The following is a 13,840-nucleotide window of genomic DNA, read 5'->3' on the forward strand; positions in this document are numbered from 1 at the left end:
ACACTAGATTTGATCTGTTTGGACACATTTCCATACAAATAAAGAACTGAAAACCTTAATTCCACTATATACAGTTACCATTGCAGCTATAATGCAAAATTGTCTTACTATAGAGCAAAGTCAAGTTAACTGATGTATAACCTACTTCGAAAAAATCAATTTTTTCGTCAGCTCCGTTATATCAGTCTTTCAGTTCATTATGTCTATGAACTGTTTTATTTTATTCTGACTTGATGTGAGCAACTTGTTAGTTCTATCTGCACGTGAAGGATGTATCATGAATAACCTGAATAACGGACACCCTGTATATATCCAGATCATAAAATATGAAGGAAGAGTCAATCCGTGTTAAAATTCTCGACTTACCTATTCATGCCATATATTATTGATGCCATTTATTGATCTGATATTCTTGATCTTCACATTGTTGATTGTTTTCTGCTGAAAAGCAGACGAAAGAGCGATGTGATTTCGAGCCTAGGTACAAATATTTTGTTCCATCACTTACGCATATAAAGCGTTTTGGCTATTTGCGTAAATATGGCCGTCGTAGATAGAGCTTTGTATGCGTGTTGAAAAAATGATCAAAAGGCAACAAATCGAGTAATAAGTCGAGCCTCGAAATTCCGCGATGCGTCTTCTTTATAGAACACTGTCATCGCAAGGGAAGACATGAACAACTAATTGAGCCGAGCCGTTTTCTTTTTTTTTCATGGTGAGACTGTCTTTCAAATTACTTCGGTATCTCGCTAGTCGGGCGATCTCGGATCGTCATTTTGGAACTTCGCAAATTCAAGTAAGAACGTGGTGGAATATTTCTGCGCAGCCTGAGGAACCTGACTGGCTCACGGTTCTTGTCGACCATTTCAGCGCAGCAATGTGCTTGGAGACCCTATGGTTCATACCTGTTTTAGATTCTTACCCCTGATTCATTTATTCTTTCTTCTGTACTTAGAGTCTTTTGCTTCTCGCGGCATTTTCACGTCGCCCCTTTCGACGCGGCGACTCTAAGGCGGCTCTTCGGCTGTCTGCGACGCCGTGTTTCTGCATCTTGCCTTTCCTACTCTTTGCGGCTTTTCATGCCTACATCGGATCGATTCTTCAGCAGATTTTTTGGTCGCTCTGCGATACCGCAGTTCCAATTCCTTGTCGCCTTGTACCGTGACTTCATCGTTGCGCGACTATAAATTGGTGTTCTATTCGTTATGCATGTGTTTGCGAGTTTTTTAACTGCTTTATTTCAGTGCACATTTCGCGCGAACAGGACCTTTATCATTTCCCGAACTAATTTGTTGCTATAGTGCGCGTAAGTGGAGGAGAAAAACGCTTGCTCGATTTCAATCGTATTAGTGAGACGAAGTGCTCTACATCAGATTCTCATTCAGCGACTACAATGGGAAAAAGTAAAGTGTAGCAATACTTCACACCATCAGTTGATAATAACGAAGCAGTATGCAAATGTGACTTAAAACTATCTCATAAGAGCTTCATGACATGTTTATGGGTCCATTATAATATAAAGCGCAAAATAATCCTCAGAATTTCATTGTCACATATTCGCGTGGTGAGTTTCATTGATGTGTTTTTCCTAACATTGATGTGTTTTTCATAGTCGATGGACTTTTGTTAATGACAATTAGTCGCATCTGTATTCAATGTAAGACTCGTGATTATAATCGGTTAATCAACCGAAGACCAGTTGACCGTTTAATTGATTAACTGTTTAAACGGTTCAAACCGTATTCTTCTGCTCAAGTCGATTAACCGGCTATTTGATTTAATATGGTTATGATTAATCGATTTATTATTGGAATTCATTAATCATTGATCGATTAAATTAGAGTGAGTATTTAAACTCGATTACTTTACAACAATTTTTGTCATTAAATATTTTACAGGCTAAAATGTGACTAAAATTCCTGTTACTTCTCTATTTTGAAATTTTGATATCAGAATCAAATAACATCGAATTATCTTGTTAAAAATTCAACAATTCGATGTTCTTCAACGACAAAATAACAAATAGTTGAGCTCAGATATTAACCGTGGCTTATTCGATTAATGATTAATCAGTTCCAGTAATAAATCACTTAACCGTATAATATTAACCGATTAACTGGTTAAGCACTTGTAATTCATTAACACTAGATTTACGGATGTTGATTATATACCTATTTTTACTGAAGTGAGCCAATTTGACTCATACAAGAAAATTGAAGTTTTTTGCAAAGAAAATAGTTCCAAATCAATTTAAATGAAATGTTTATTATCAAAAAATTCATGGAAAACATTTTTTACATATAAACTCTGTTTTTGAAACACATTTTCCGCAAACATTTCTATTACATTTAGCACAATGGTTTCTACATCTGTTTCTTTTGCATGATTGTTGAACTTGACAATTCTTCCGTGCGTCAGTAGCATGAATTTCTGTCATTGGAATGGAAGTGTTCTCGACTTCTTCTCTATATTTACTTCTTAGCTCTTCAGCCAATTGGAAAATAAAATCTTTTCGTGAAATATTTACTTGAGTCGTCTCTTTATACAGAATCCAAGCATTGATAGCTGCTAAATCTAAAATGTTGTAGAAAACTTGTAGAGGCCATCTGCGTGAACTTGCTTTAACGCTATATTTTCGGGCCATTTGGTCAAGTACATCAACGCCATACTTGGTGCTATTATAATAGGTTACTGTTTCTGGAACAAGTTTTTTATTTTTTTCAATTGTTATATTTTTATGTTTTGTACTTAGTAGTAAAACTTTTTTATTAGGCTTGCTTTTATAAATGGTCAGGGTACAATTCTCAGATCTATACAGTTTTGTAGAAAACTGTGTCATTTTATCTTTCTTGGCTTTCGCAATTTTAGGTAATTCTTTTCGGTTTGCACGTATAGTGCCAACCAAAGTAGTTTTCTTTGCAAGTAACTTTTTTGCAAGTGAAATGCTAGTAAAAAAATTATCTGTGGTAATATTTCGTCCACAGCCTAAATATGGCTCTGCAAGCTTAGTTACTACAAATTCGCTCAAGGGAATGTTTGATCCTCGGGTTTCATCCTTGCCCAAGTACGGAAAACCGTTTACAAGATATTTGCTTCTAACATCGGATGCCAGCCAAAATTTGATGCCGAATTTATCCGGCTTATTCGGCATGTACTGCGTAAATCGGCATCTAGCTTTAGTAGGGAATAATTGCTCATCGATCGTTATGTTTGCGTCAGGTTTGTAACAAGCCTGACTATTCTCTATAAATTTTTCCCATATTTTTGAAATCAAGGCAAATTTGTCTGTCTTCAGTCTTTCACTGCGTTCATTTTTTTTATCAAAACGTATGAACCGAAGTATGTCTATAAATTTATCTCTAGACATTGTCTGGGCGAAAAAAGCCGGACCCCACTTCGCAGACCACAAATATGAACACTTCAAATTTTTTGCCTCATATGCTCCTCTAGCAAATAAAATTGCTACAAAGGCCCACAATTGTGATTTTGTAACCGTCCATTCCTTATTATTCAAAACTTGACGAGCTTCGAGTTCGGTACATGATTTTATATACGCCATCATACCTTCGTCAATTATCAAATTGAATGCGCTACTTGCCGAACCAAGCATAATATGCCTTTTAGCATAGGCAGTTGGACCAGAAACGTCTTTGAATATGGTATAAATCGGTGATCTACCTACGTTTCTGCCTTCGTTCAATGTTTCCCATAAAGTCCCATCAGCAGCTTTTTCGGCTGAAATTTCTTTATCAGAAGATGTATCGATAGCGTCTAAATCATTTTCAGTTTCAGAATCAGAAATAACTCTAGCTCTTTTTTTACTAGGAGCTGTGTAACGAAAAATTTCATCTTCGCTTTCGGTTTCAGAATCAGAAACAACCCTGGCTCTTTTTTTGTTAGGAGCTATATAACAAAGATCTTCATCTTCACTGCTTGAAGATTCAATTTTATTGACTTCCTCCTCTAATTCAATTTCGTTATCACATTGGTCTATATCAATTGCATCCGATTCATTATCTGATTGGTCTTTCTTTATTTTGATTAGTTTTTCCAACAAAAGACAATTTTTCTGATATTTTCCCATAATAGAAACCCTAGATAACCAGATAAAATAAATATCAATTGTAATACCTTTTACAAATAAATTACAAAATTACCTTTGTGGATCAAATTTTTCTGGCAAAAAATGAATTTTATAAAATTATAAATTATATATTACTTCACTGCACTGCTCACACGCGATGTATAAATCGAAATGATGACAGAAGTGGGTAATAATGTAGCGGAATAGCGAAAACAAGTGACAATGGCTCCCACATACACACAAATATTGTATGTGAGGAATGCCAAATGAGAAGAGAAACAAATCACGTGCGACTTGACTGTTGCCCAGGCCTGATAGGACCAATAAATTTCATGTTATGCGATTAACTGTTAAACCATTCTATGAGTCAAATTGGCTCACAACCGTGAAAATAGGTATACCACATTCGATAATGCGAAATGAAGGGGTCTGCGGGGAAGAGGAATGAACGTTTACATATATTTCATTACTTAACTAAAAACCAACGTATGTTTTTAAAAAGTAATATTAAAGTTTTATATATATATATAGTGATCAAATTTTTAATGAGTCAAATTGGCTCGGTCCGTAAATCTAGTGTTAATAGATTTTAATTAATACACTCGGTTTTAACCATTTAAACAGAATTTGACCGAATTAATCGAACCTAATTACAAGAAAAAGACTCACTGGATTTCAATATGTTCACGTTACTTTAACAAAAAGACTTTTGAATACTGGACGCGCAGAGAATATTACCACGGCTATTTACAAAATGATTGCAGTTGACATACTCCCAACGTCAATTGTGGAGAATAAAGGTTTCATTCAGTTTATAGCCATCAGTGTTCCGGTTACAAAGTACCGTCAAGAAAAACAATTGATGATCGGATGCGAGAGCTACATAATGAGGTAGTGGAGCAAGTGCACGCCGCGTTGGATAAAATCGACACTGTGACTATTACAGCCATATATGTGTAGTCGTCTAACAAGGGGAGGACGCATCGATCGGGAAACGGTTTGGAATGAAACTTACGGAGTTAATAGTACTTGACTATTAATAACTCATAGTAATAGCATACGACGCAATACCTCTTTGTTTTCGAGAAAAAACGGTCTAAAGAAAAGAGTCAACAAAGTGTACGAGTTAGTTTGAAGGATATTCAACGAAGCGGCGTAACGCAGCAGCGAAGGTAACAGACTACCGAGGTGACGGCTGAGGTTCGATCCCTGCTGTATGGTTTTTTTTCTATTTTATAAGCATAAAAATGAAACAGAAAACATTAATAAGTAATAAAACTGCGTTTCTTAAATATATTAGTGTTTGTTAAATATACTATTAATGATTTAAATTGCAAAAAAAACCCTAAATCTTATCTATAAAATATATAGTGTGTGAGAAAATTTTTATATAATAATTGCAATGGAATTAGGAGTAAAAATATATTTCGCTGGAGGATTTTTCGATAATAATTCATTATTCTCGTAAATAGAATTCGCATATACGAGAGCATTAGTGAATTCACCTTTAAAATCTTCATTTTCAAAAGATCTTTCTTCTAGCAATTCTACACCAACTATTTTGCTTGTTGAAAGATTCTCTGACACTGTTATGATATATGTAATTTAAATATGATCACCGAATTGCTCTGTATCACTAGTAAACGCACACTGCTGCTTGCTTTACTGACGACTGTTCCGATGCTCGAATCATTTTGTCATTCTTAACGATCGTTTAGAATGACACAAAGGAAGTTTTTGGAGGGGGATTGCCAGAAGAGGTAAAGACACAACATAACTGCAACACAACACGACTTCAATACAACATAGAGAATTGTAATAGAAACAAATATTTTATATATACGATATAAGATTATGAAAAATTATCTCATACTAGTTTTACTCTTTGCGATCGGCTGATTTCGAAGAGATCGATAAACATGGATATCTGTAAGTTGATCTAAACATTTGAATCTAGCATCGGGAGGATAGTTTTCTTTCATTATCGCTAGCCTCATTTGCCGTGCCGCACGCCAGGCGATCATAAATGCCAGCCTGGCGGCATCGACTTCTACGACGACTTACGAATGCCGCCACTGTGGCGGCATCGACCGCAAAGGGTTAGTAGCATTCCTATATATTTCATAACAATATTTTTATTCCTATTTCCATTGCAATTATTATATAAAAATTTTCTCATACACTGTATATTTTATAGATAAGATTTACGGTCTTTTTGCAATTTAAATCATTAATAATATATTTAACAAACACTAATATATTTAAGAAACGCAGTTTTATTATTTATTAATGTTTTCTGTTTCATTTTTATGCTTACAGAATAAAAAAAAGACCATACAGCAGAGATCGAACCTCAGCCGTCACCACGGTAGTCTGTTACCTTCGCTGCTGCGCTACGCCGCACAGTGTGCGGAAAGCCCCGAAAAGTGGCTAAAATTAATTATGGCTGAACCAGGAAGGTTAGCCAAAAACTGATAATTGGAAATAGAACTGTAGCATGAGGAGTCATTTTTCTCGTAAAAAGGAAGTTGCAAAAATCAATGTTGCAATGAATTGTTATAAACAAATAACTAAATAATAACTGTAGAGCAAAACTGATTACGCTACTCGATTCTACGGGAAAAAATACGAAAGTAACATAATAGCGTAATAACTAAATAATATTGACATATTGTTTAAGTAAATAACACGTATATTTTTGTTTTTATATTTTTTTATTTTTGTTTATTTTATTTTTTTTTGTTTTTATATTTTTGTATTATTTTATGATATATAGTTATTCACCATGCAATAAAACTTATCTTCCAAAGTTGGAGCTGCTAACAATTGAAGAACTTCTGTAGGAAAAGGATCAGCTTTTTTAACAGAAGTTTGTTTGAAGGACAAAATGACAGGGTCTGAGGAAAGCAAAAGTCTTTTAAATAAATCCTCGTTCATTGCGATTCTCGATATTTTTCGGGTATGATATTCTCTTATATCTCTACAATCCTTATTCCTAGTTTCTTGAGCTTCCTCAGAAAGAAGACCAATCGGTAAAATAGATGCTGATATTATGCTAGCCCCATGTACAAGTAATTTATGTACAGAAGCGGGCATAAAGTACCAGCTATACAAACGGACGTATAGTTGAGCTATCTCATAACAATAGGTACCAAATTTATATACCAAATTTATATACGCGCTATACCCATTACCTATAAGGATTCCCATTTCTACCTAGGAGGAGATTTCTGTCACGGTAATAAAATAGTTATAAAATAGTTATAAAATAGTTATAAAATAGTTTATATATATAAAAACAAAGCAACAAAAAATGTTTATTTTATATAACCTTTAGCTTTTATATTTATAATTTTCATATTTATATTTTTTATTGTTATTTGTTTTTTATATTCATATTGTTTATGTTGTTTATCAATTTATGATTTGTTTATTTTACGTTGTTTAAAAACTACAATTTTCCCCGTAAATGTTCACGGTAAACATTTTTTGTCATATACGTAACATATATGTTAAATGTTATGTACAGAGATGGTTCTGCTACATATATAAGCTTTGTTGCGTTTCAGATATGTAACAAAAGTCAGATATATAGCAGAAACATCTCTGTATATAACATTAAACATATATGTTACATATTCGACATAAAATGTTTACTAGGTTGCATTATTAAACAGTTGTTATCGCGTTCGAAATAAATAAAAGTTTAAAGTTTGTGGTTAATTGTTAGTTTGTTTGCCAACGTCATAAATTTAACTAGAGTAAATTATTTTGGTCGACAATTTAATTTTGATATGAATCGGTATTATCTACAACTGAGAGGATTTGACCGTAAGTGTATAAGTATGGACCGCTGCTCATAAAATTTATCATATCTTTGTAACCGCTGGATATCGCTGTTTCTACTTCTGTATAAACATTAATAAACATCCTACCTTTGTTTTGACAAAAGTACAACGTTGTGGCAGATCGTGAATTTTTTGTATGCCACGAAATAGATGATAGACAGTATATAAAATATAACTTATTTACATTTAATTGTTATGTGATATATATAAGATTTTCTAATATTATTTTCCTTGTAAATGAAAGTAAACGGATCAGATATTAAACAGGAAAAGTCATTTTGATCATGGAAACTTTTTCGAAGCAAAATCAGATATATCATTCTGAGGATTATAATCGTGCTATTTCTTACATCTCAATATATATAACTTTCATTCTACATATCTTCGTTATACAGTCGAATTCCGACATACTTTAACTACAATTGATTAATTTGGACCTTCTCGAAAATATACTGTAAAGGAGAACCAAAAATTACGATTTTCATTTTTTTCTATTTTGGCCACGTTTAACGACTTTCGGCACACTGTGCGCCGCTTCGTTGAATATCCTTCTTACTAACTCGTACACTTTGTTGACTCTTTTCTTTAGACCGTTTTTTCTCGAAAACGAAGAGGTATTGTGTCGTATGCTATTACAATGAGTTATTAGTAGTCAAGTACTATTAACTCCGTAAGTTTCGTTCCAAACCGTTTCCCGGTCGATGCGTCCTCCCTTTGTAAGACAAACGACTGCCACATTATCAGCTGCTAATATTATCAGCATTAACTATCTTAATAATAACTGGACCTCACACACCATCAATTTAATGATGAATGTTGAATATCTGAAATAAACGAACACACAAGAACGAGACTGAGAAAGTTATAGGACTTGTGCACGACAATGCTAGCAATATTGTTAAGGCAGCTAAACGCCTAAGTGATGCGGACGGAACACGTACGATATGCGGCACACACCGTGCAATTGTCTGTCAATATAGTTTTAGACGCTCTAGAATATGTATCTCTGGGAACAGCGATTGTTAGTGCAGTCCGGTATTCTTACAGTAAAACAACCACTTTAGAGGATAAAATGAAAAATTTCGAATTGCCGGCATGCGACTAATACAGACATGTATGACACTCTGGAACTTCACATACTTTATGTTAGATAGACTTCAAACTTTGTGCCCAGATATTGCAGCAACCTTAACTTTGACCGGTCCGTCAACAAGTATTCAACAATTATTACTAAGTTGGAACTGTGCGAAGCAGAGTAAATATTCCGCAACTTATAACATTGCTAAACTTCAGCAAACAACCACAATCTTATGTTCCGAAAAGTCCATCACATTAAGTGCGTCCCATTATTTGCAGTTTAATCAACCATCATTTAGTGTCATCATTTAAAAGATGACCACGGTTCTTTAGTGAGAATTTTTAAAGTTCGAGTAGCTTTAGCTGATCGGTTTAAAATGGAACAGATTGATGTTATAAATGAGATGACCGTGATATAAATGGCCATTTTTCTCGATCTTCAACATAAAAAGCTGGTAAAGACTGGCACTATATAAAAATGTACGCATTCAATAGACATAGAAATGCAAAATTGCATAAATTTAAATAACAGATAGTCCATCGGACCTAATGGCAAGCCATCATCAGGCTAGCATCAAGGATAGTCGTGGATTTTTTCCTCGGAGTAAAAGAAAATTGCAAGATTGATGGTTTTGCGAAGTATGTCGCGGAGGTTCAGTTTGACCATATCTTGATTTGTGCGCTTGGTGGAAGGCATATGAAACATGCTTCCCAGCAGTGGCTAAAACAGCCCACCAGCATTTATATATTCCTATCTCAACTGCTGTAGCGAAAAGAGTGTTTTCCATTGTAGAAAACATTATCTCTGCGAAACAAAGTTGTCTGTTGCTAAAGAATGTGTCTTATTTAATATTTCTGCACCAAAATAGGTATTTTCTTTTCTAAGTAGTTAACACAATTTTTCACTGATCAGATTATCCCTGGTTGCATTACAAATTCATTCTTTATTAATTTCCTCATATAATTTTTATTTTTGATGTTTAAGATTGTTCTTCTGCTTTTTAATAACTAATAGTTAGAATTAATCAAATAAAATTTATTTTCCAGCCAAAGAGATCAAAAACTTAGAAGCTTATTGCAATATAATCACCTAAAAACGAATAAATAAAAGATTTTTTTTCTTTCATATATATGCTAGTTTCTTATGTTCTTTATACTAAACCTTGTTTATTTCTGCGCATTTTCCAATATATATTTTCTAATACTTGCTATAATATATATATATATATATATATATATATATATTTCCAATATATATTTTCTAATACTTGCTATAAAATATTCATTTTACGACTACAAAGCAAAGCACATAATTAGCTACCATGTTGAAAACCAATGCTAGATAATTCTTATAGAAAAGGTTGGTCAATACTAGGTAACTAAATTATTAATAATTTTATTACTAGTGGTTAATAATTTTAAATATTTAAATTATAGGATGATTAGTACTTTAGTAATTTTATCGACAATGATAATCACTGTTGTATTACTGAGTTCTTATGAAAAATTATTGATGCGCATTATCCTCTAATAATATAGAAAAATAAATATAAATTTTCTCATAATTACTTTGAATTGCTTCATATCTTGTATTTTTCAAATTAATTTATTATTTATTCTAATTTATTATAATATATATTTAATTAGAAATCTAAAAGCAATTATATTATTACTATTTTGTTGATACCATTATATCAATATCAATAAAGTTGCATTCTGATTGTTATTACGTTGTTTCCAACATTTGTTAAAATATGTCATAATAATGGTCTTTGAAAAGTAAAGTAGTACTTTATAAACATGATCTGATAAGATATCGTCAGAGCTCATTGACATAACTAATTTCTACTTGACCATTGAGGTTAAGTACCGAATAACGCAGTTCAGTTCGAAAAAAGATGAATAACCGCTACAGGAAAACCACGCGGAAGTATATGAGCATTGCAACGAAAAATATAAAATAATAATTTTTTTTATTACTTAAACATAATAAAACATTAAATTATCTAAACTATTCTAATAGATAAATTTGTGGAAATTTATTCAACTACTGAGCAATAATTAATGGCTATTAATAATTACCAGTGACATTTTTCTGTAAAGGCAATGCATTGTGTCAAATAGGCGACATAATTCAGTCGTATGATCAATTGTCGCTTCCGCAAAACATTAACTAACTCTGTATAGAACTATTCAAACAGTATAATGTCACAAATCGATATATAACATGTTTAAAACGTCTTTAGAACATTTTTAAGACATCTTATATTTCGATTTTTCGGACATTGCGTTGTCTATATATAACAAAAGAAAGACAGCATCTGCTGTCTCGATCTGATTCGATTCTGCTGGCTCGATCTGTCTTGCTAGAGTTTTGCATAGGTGATTAAGGAGTCATGGCTCTCACTTTGTGAATGGTAGTAAAAAGTAGTTGCTGGGAAGTAGATATGATCCATGCCAAAACTTGTGAAGAACCAACACATTCAACGTGCATCTCTCCAACATAGAAAGCGAGAGAGAGAGAGAGAGAGAGAGAGAGAGAGAGAGAGAGAGAATATTATTTTTATCCCTAAAATTTACCTATAAATGTTATTTCACACTAGTTCTTTTTGTTTCTTTCGTTTAATAGTAGTGGACTATGTTTAAATTATGTTTGCCTTCCAGTTTAAGAAGTACTATTTGATCGCTTATCGCTTTAAATTCAGTGACTGATTTTTGTATTTTTAATGATATCAAAATGGCTACGCCTGTGAATTTCTGTTGTTCTGGTGATCTTCCGAAGAAGCAGATATAATTACCTTTGCTAATCTTGAAATACCCTTCTTCCATTCAATGAATCTTTGCTAGACTAGAAATTCCAATGTTGGAATTTGACAGTTTTTTTTTCTATTATCAATAGTTTGCCAATGTGCGTTTGTAGACCTTGTATATTCCATGTGCCCACCTTAATTAGGTTCTTCAATTGTATTTTCTCCACATTGTTCCCCAGACCAGTAATCCTGTTTCTGCACGAGGCCTGGTCGTCCACTTTCGTGGCCGGTAGCCAATTTTTCACTCCTCGACTCGGAATCGCAGTAGCGCCAGTTATTATCCGGGTTGACTGTATCCGAAGCTTTTCATTCAGTGACATCATGCATGACCTTCTTGGGAGATTGTTATTGCATCTTGGGAGATGTAATGCAATGGATTCCTTTACCCTTCTACATTGCAGTATCGCAATTTGTGACACTATTCTGTCGTTTCAACTCTACTTGCGATATTCCGAAGATAAGCCAACCTCAGGTCTGTTCCCGTGTGCCTTAATTCGGTATTGGTGGTCGCTGCTGTCCTCCATTAAGAATGTTTATTGATTTTTCGGTCTAGATCCGTACTGTTCTACCTTCACAGGGTCACTTCTTGTAAGGTGTGGCTTTTCGCCACGCAGTACGATCTTGGTTGGAGAGATACTAAGCTCTTTCTACGTGGGCTATAATCGCTTCATCTAGTTCTGTTGACTGTGAAGACCAGTGTCCGATTTGCCCGCGACAAAGGTGCTACCTCTACAGGCCTAACTTAACCCTATAAGATAATTAGCATAAGTCTCTTAAAATCTTATGTTATCCATTGAGGCCCACTGGTATCCGCGCCGCGCTCGCGCCCGCGGCCGCATCCGGTTTTCGGTGGTTCGTCCGCGCCCACGCCCCGTTTGCATTATGTTAGGGAAGAGAGTTCGAGAAGGGAAGCAAATGTTGACATATTCCATTAAAAATTTTTTAATTTTTTTATAACCACAATTTTTCTTCCTCTTGTATAATATTTTCATATAAACTAAATAAATCATTTAGGTAAAAAATATCGAGGAATGGATCCTTTTTTCCTTCCACCTACAACTGGTCCATCCAATATAATAATACCTGTCATCGAAATGTTCCGTTCGAACGAACAGTCTATCCCCGAAGCTTACATAGCCAGATAGCTATATAAATATGTCGAGCTGAGTAGCTCCTTGACACATATACTGGAAAAAAAATATAAAAAATATTAGTACTCTTATTAAATTAGTATTGATAAAAAAATACATACTATGATAAGTACTACTACGATTACCAAGATAGTCGCACATCGCCGAGCAGAACGCTTCCCCAGCTGTCTGAATGGGATCCCGCGCCTCTGTGATCGAATCTTCAATCGATGTTCGATTTTAAAGTATTCAACTATCCTTTTAGGTGGTTGGATATTTGCTCTTCCACGTTCGTACAGGTACTAAAAACAGATTGAAAATAATAATAAAAAATAATGCACACGCACAATGTAACTATCATTTATACACAACACTTACAATCACTACAACTATAAACTTGTCCGAGTCAGAAAGTTCGTGCGATATTAATGTAGACATTTTTCTAATCCCGTATTGCGCACGACTGCTGACTGACTGATCACAGAGGCGCGGGATTCCATTCAGGCAGCCAAAGAAGCGATTCATCCGGCGATGTGCGACTGTCCTGGCGTCGTAATACGTATTTATTTTTTTATGAATACTAGCTTAACAATAGGACTAATACTTTTTTATGTTTTTTTTCCAGTGTATATATCGAGGAGCTATTCAGTTCGACACATTTACATGGCTGCCGGGTTATGTAAAATTTGGGGATAGACTCTTCGTTTGGGCGGAATGTTTCGATCGACAGATATTGGATGGACCGGTTGTGGGCGAAAGGAGAAAAGGATCCACTCTTCGACATTTTTTACTTAAATGATTTATTTAGTTTATATAAAAATATTGTACAAGAGAAGAAAGAGGAAATGTGGTTATAAAAAAATTTTTAATGAAAGATATCAACATTTACTT

The 13,840-nt window shown here is 34.0% G+C and overlaps 1 protein-coding gene across 1 annotated transcript; it reads right to left on the reverse strand.

Moving 5' to 3' along the window:
• Positions 1 to 1,007: 1,007 nt before the first annotated feature.
• LOC112588679 (piggyBac transposable element-derived protein 4-like) lies at positions 1,008 to 4,084 on the reverse strand. The gene is made up of 2 exons (XM_025299352.1): positions 2,528 to 4,084; positions 1,008 to 1,181 (listed from the first exon to the last, which is right to left on the reverse strand). The coding sequence occupies exons 1-2, from the start codon at positions 4,082 to 4,084 to the stop codon at positions 1,008 to 1,010; spliced, it is 1,731 nt and encodes a 576-aa protein (XP_025155137.1).
• Positions 4,085 to 13,840: the final 9,756 nt, after the last annotated feature.

Source organism: Harpegnathos saltator, unplaced genomic scaffold (assembly GCF_003227715.2).
Source record: "Harpegnathos saltator strain DR-91 unplaced genomic scaffold, Hsal_v8.6 scaffold27, whole genome shotgun sequence".
Lineage (NCBI taxonomy): Eukaryota > Metazoa > Arthropoda > Insecta > Hymenoptera > Formicidae > Harpegnathos > Harpegnathos saltator.

Bases quoted from the DNA above. Each gene is read 5' to 3' on its own strand.
- LOC112588679 (XM_025299352.1), bottom strand. From the start codon at position 4,084: ATGGGAAAATATCAGAAAAATTGTCTTTTGTTGGAAAAACTAATCAAA. The intron at 1,182-2,527 runs GTAAATATTTCA...ACCAATTTATAG, and splicing joins TGTATAAAGAGACGACTCAA to TCGCGCAACGATGAAGTCAC.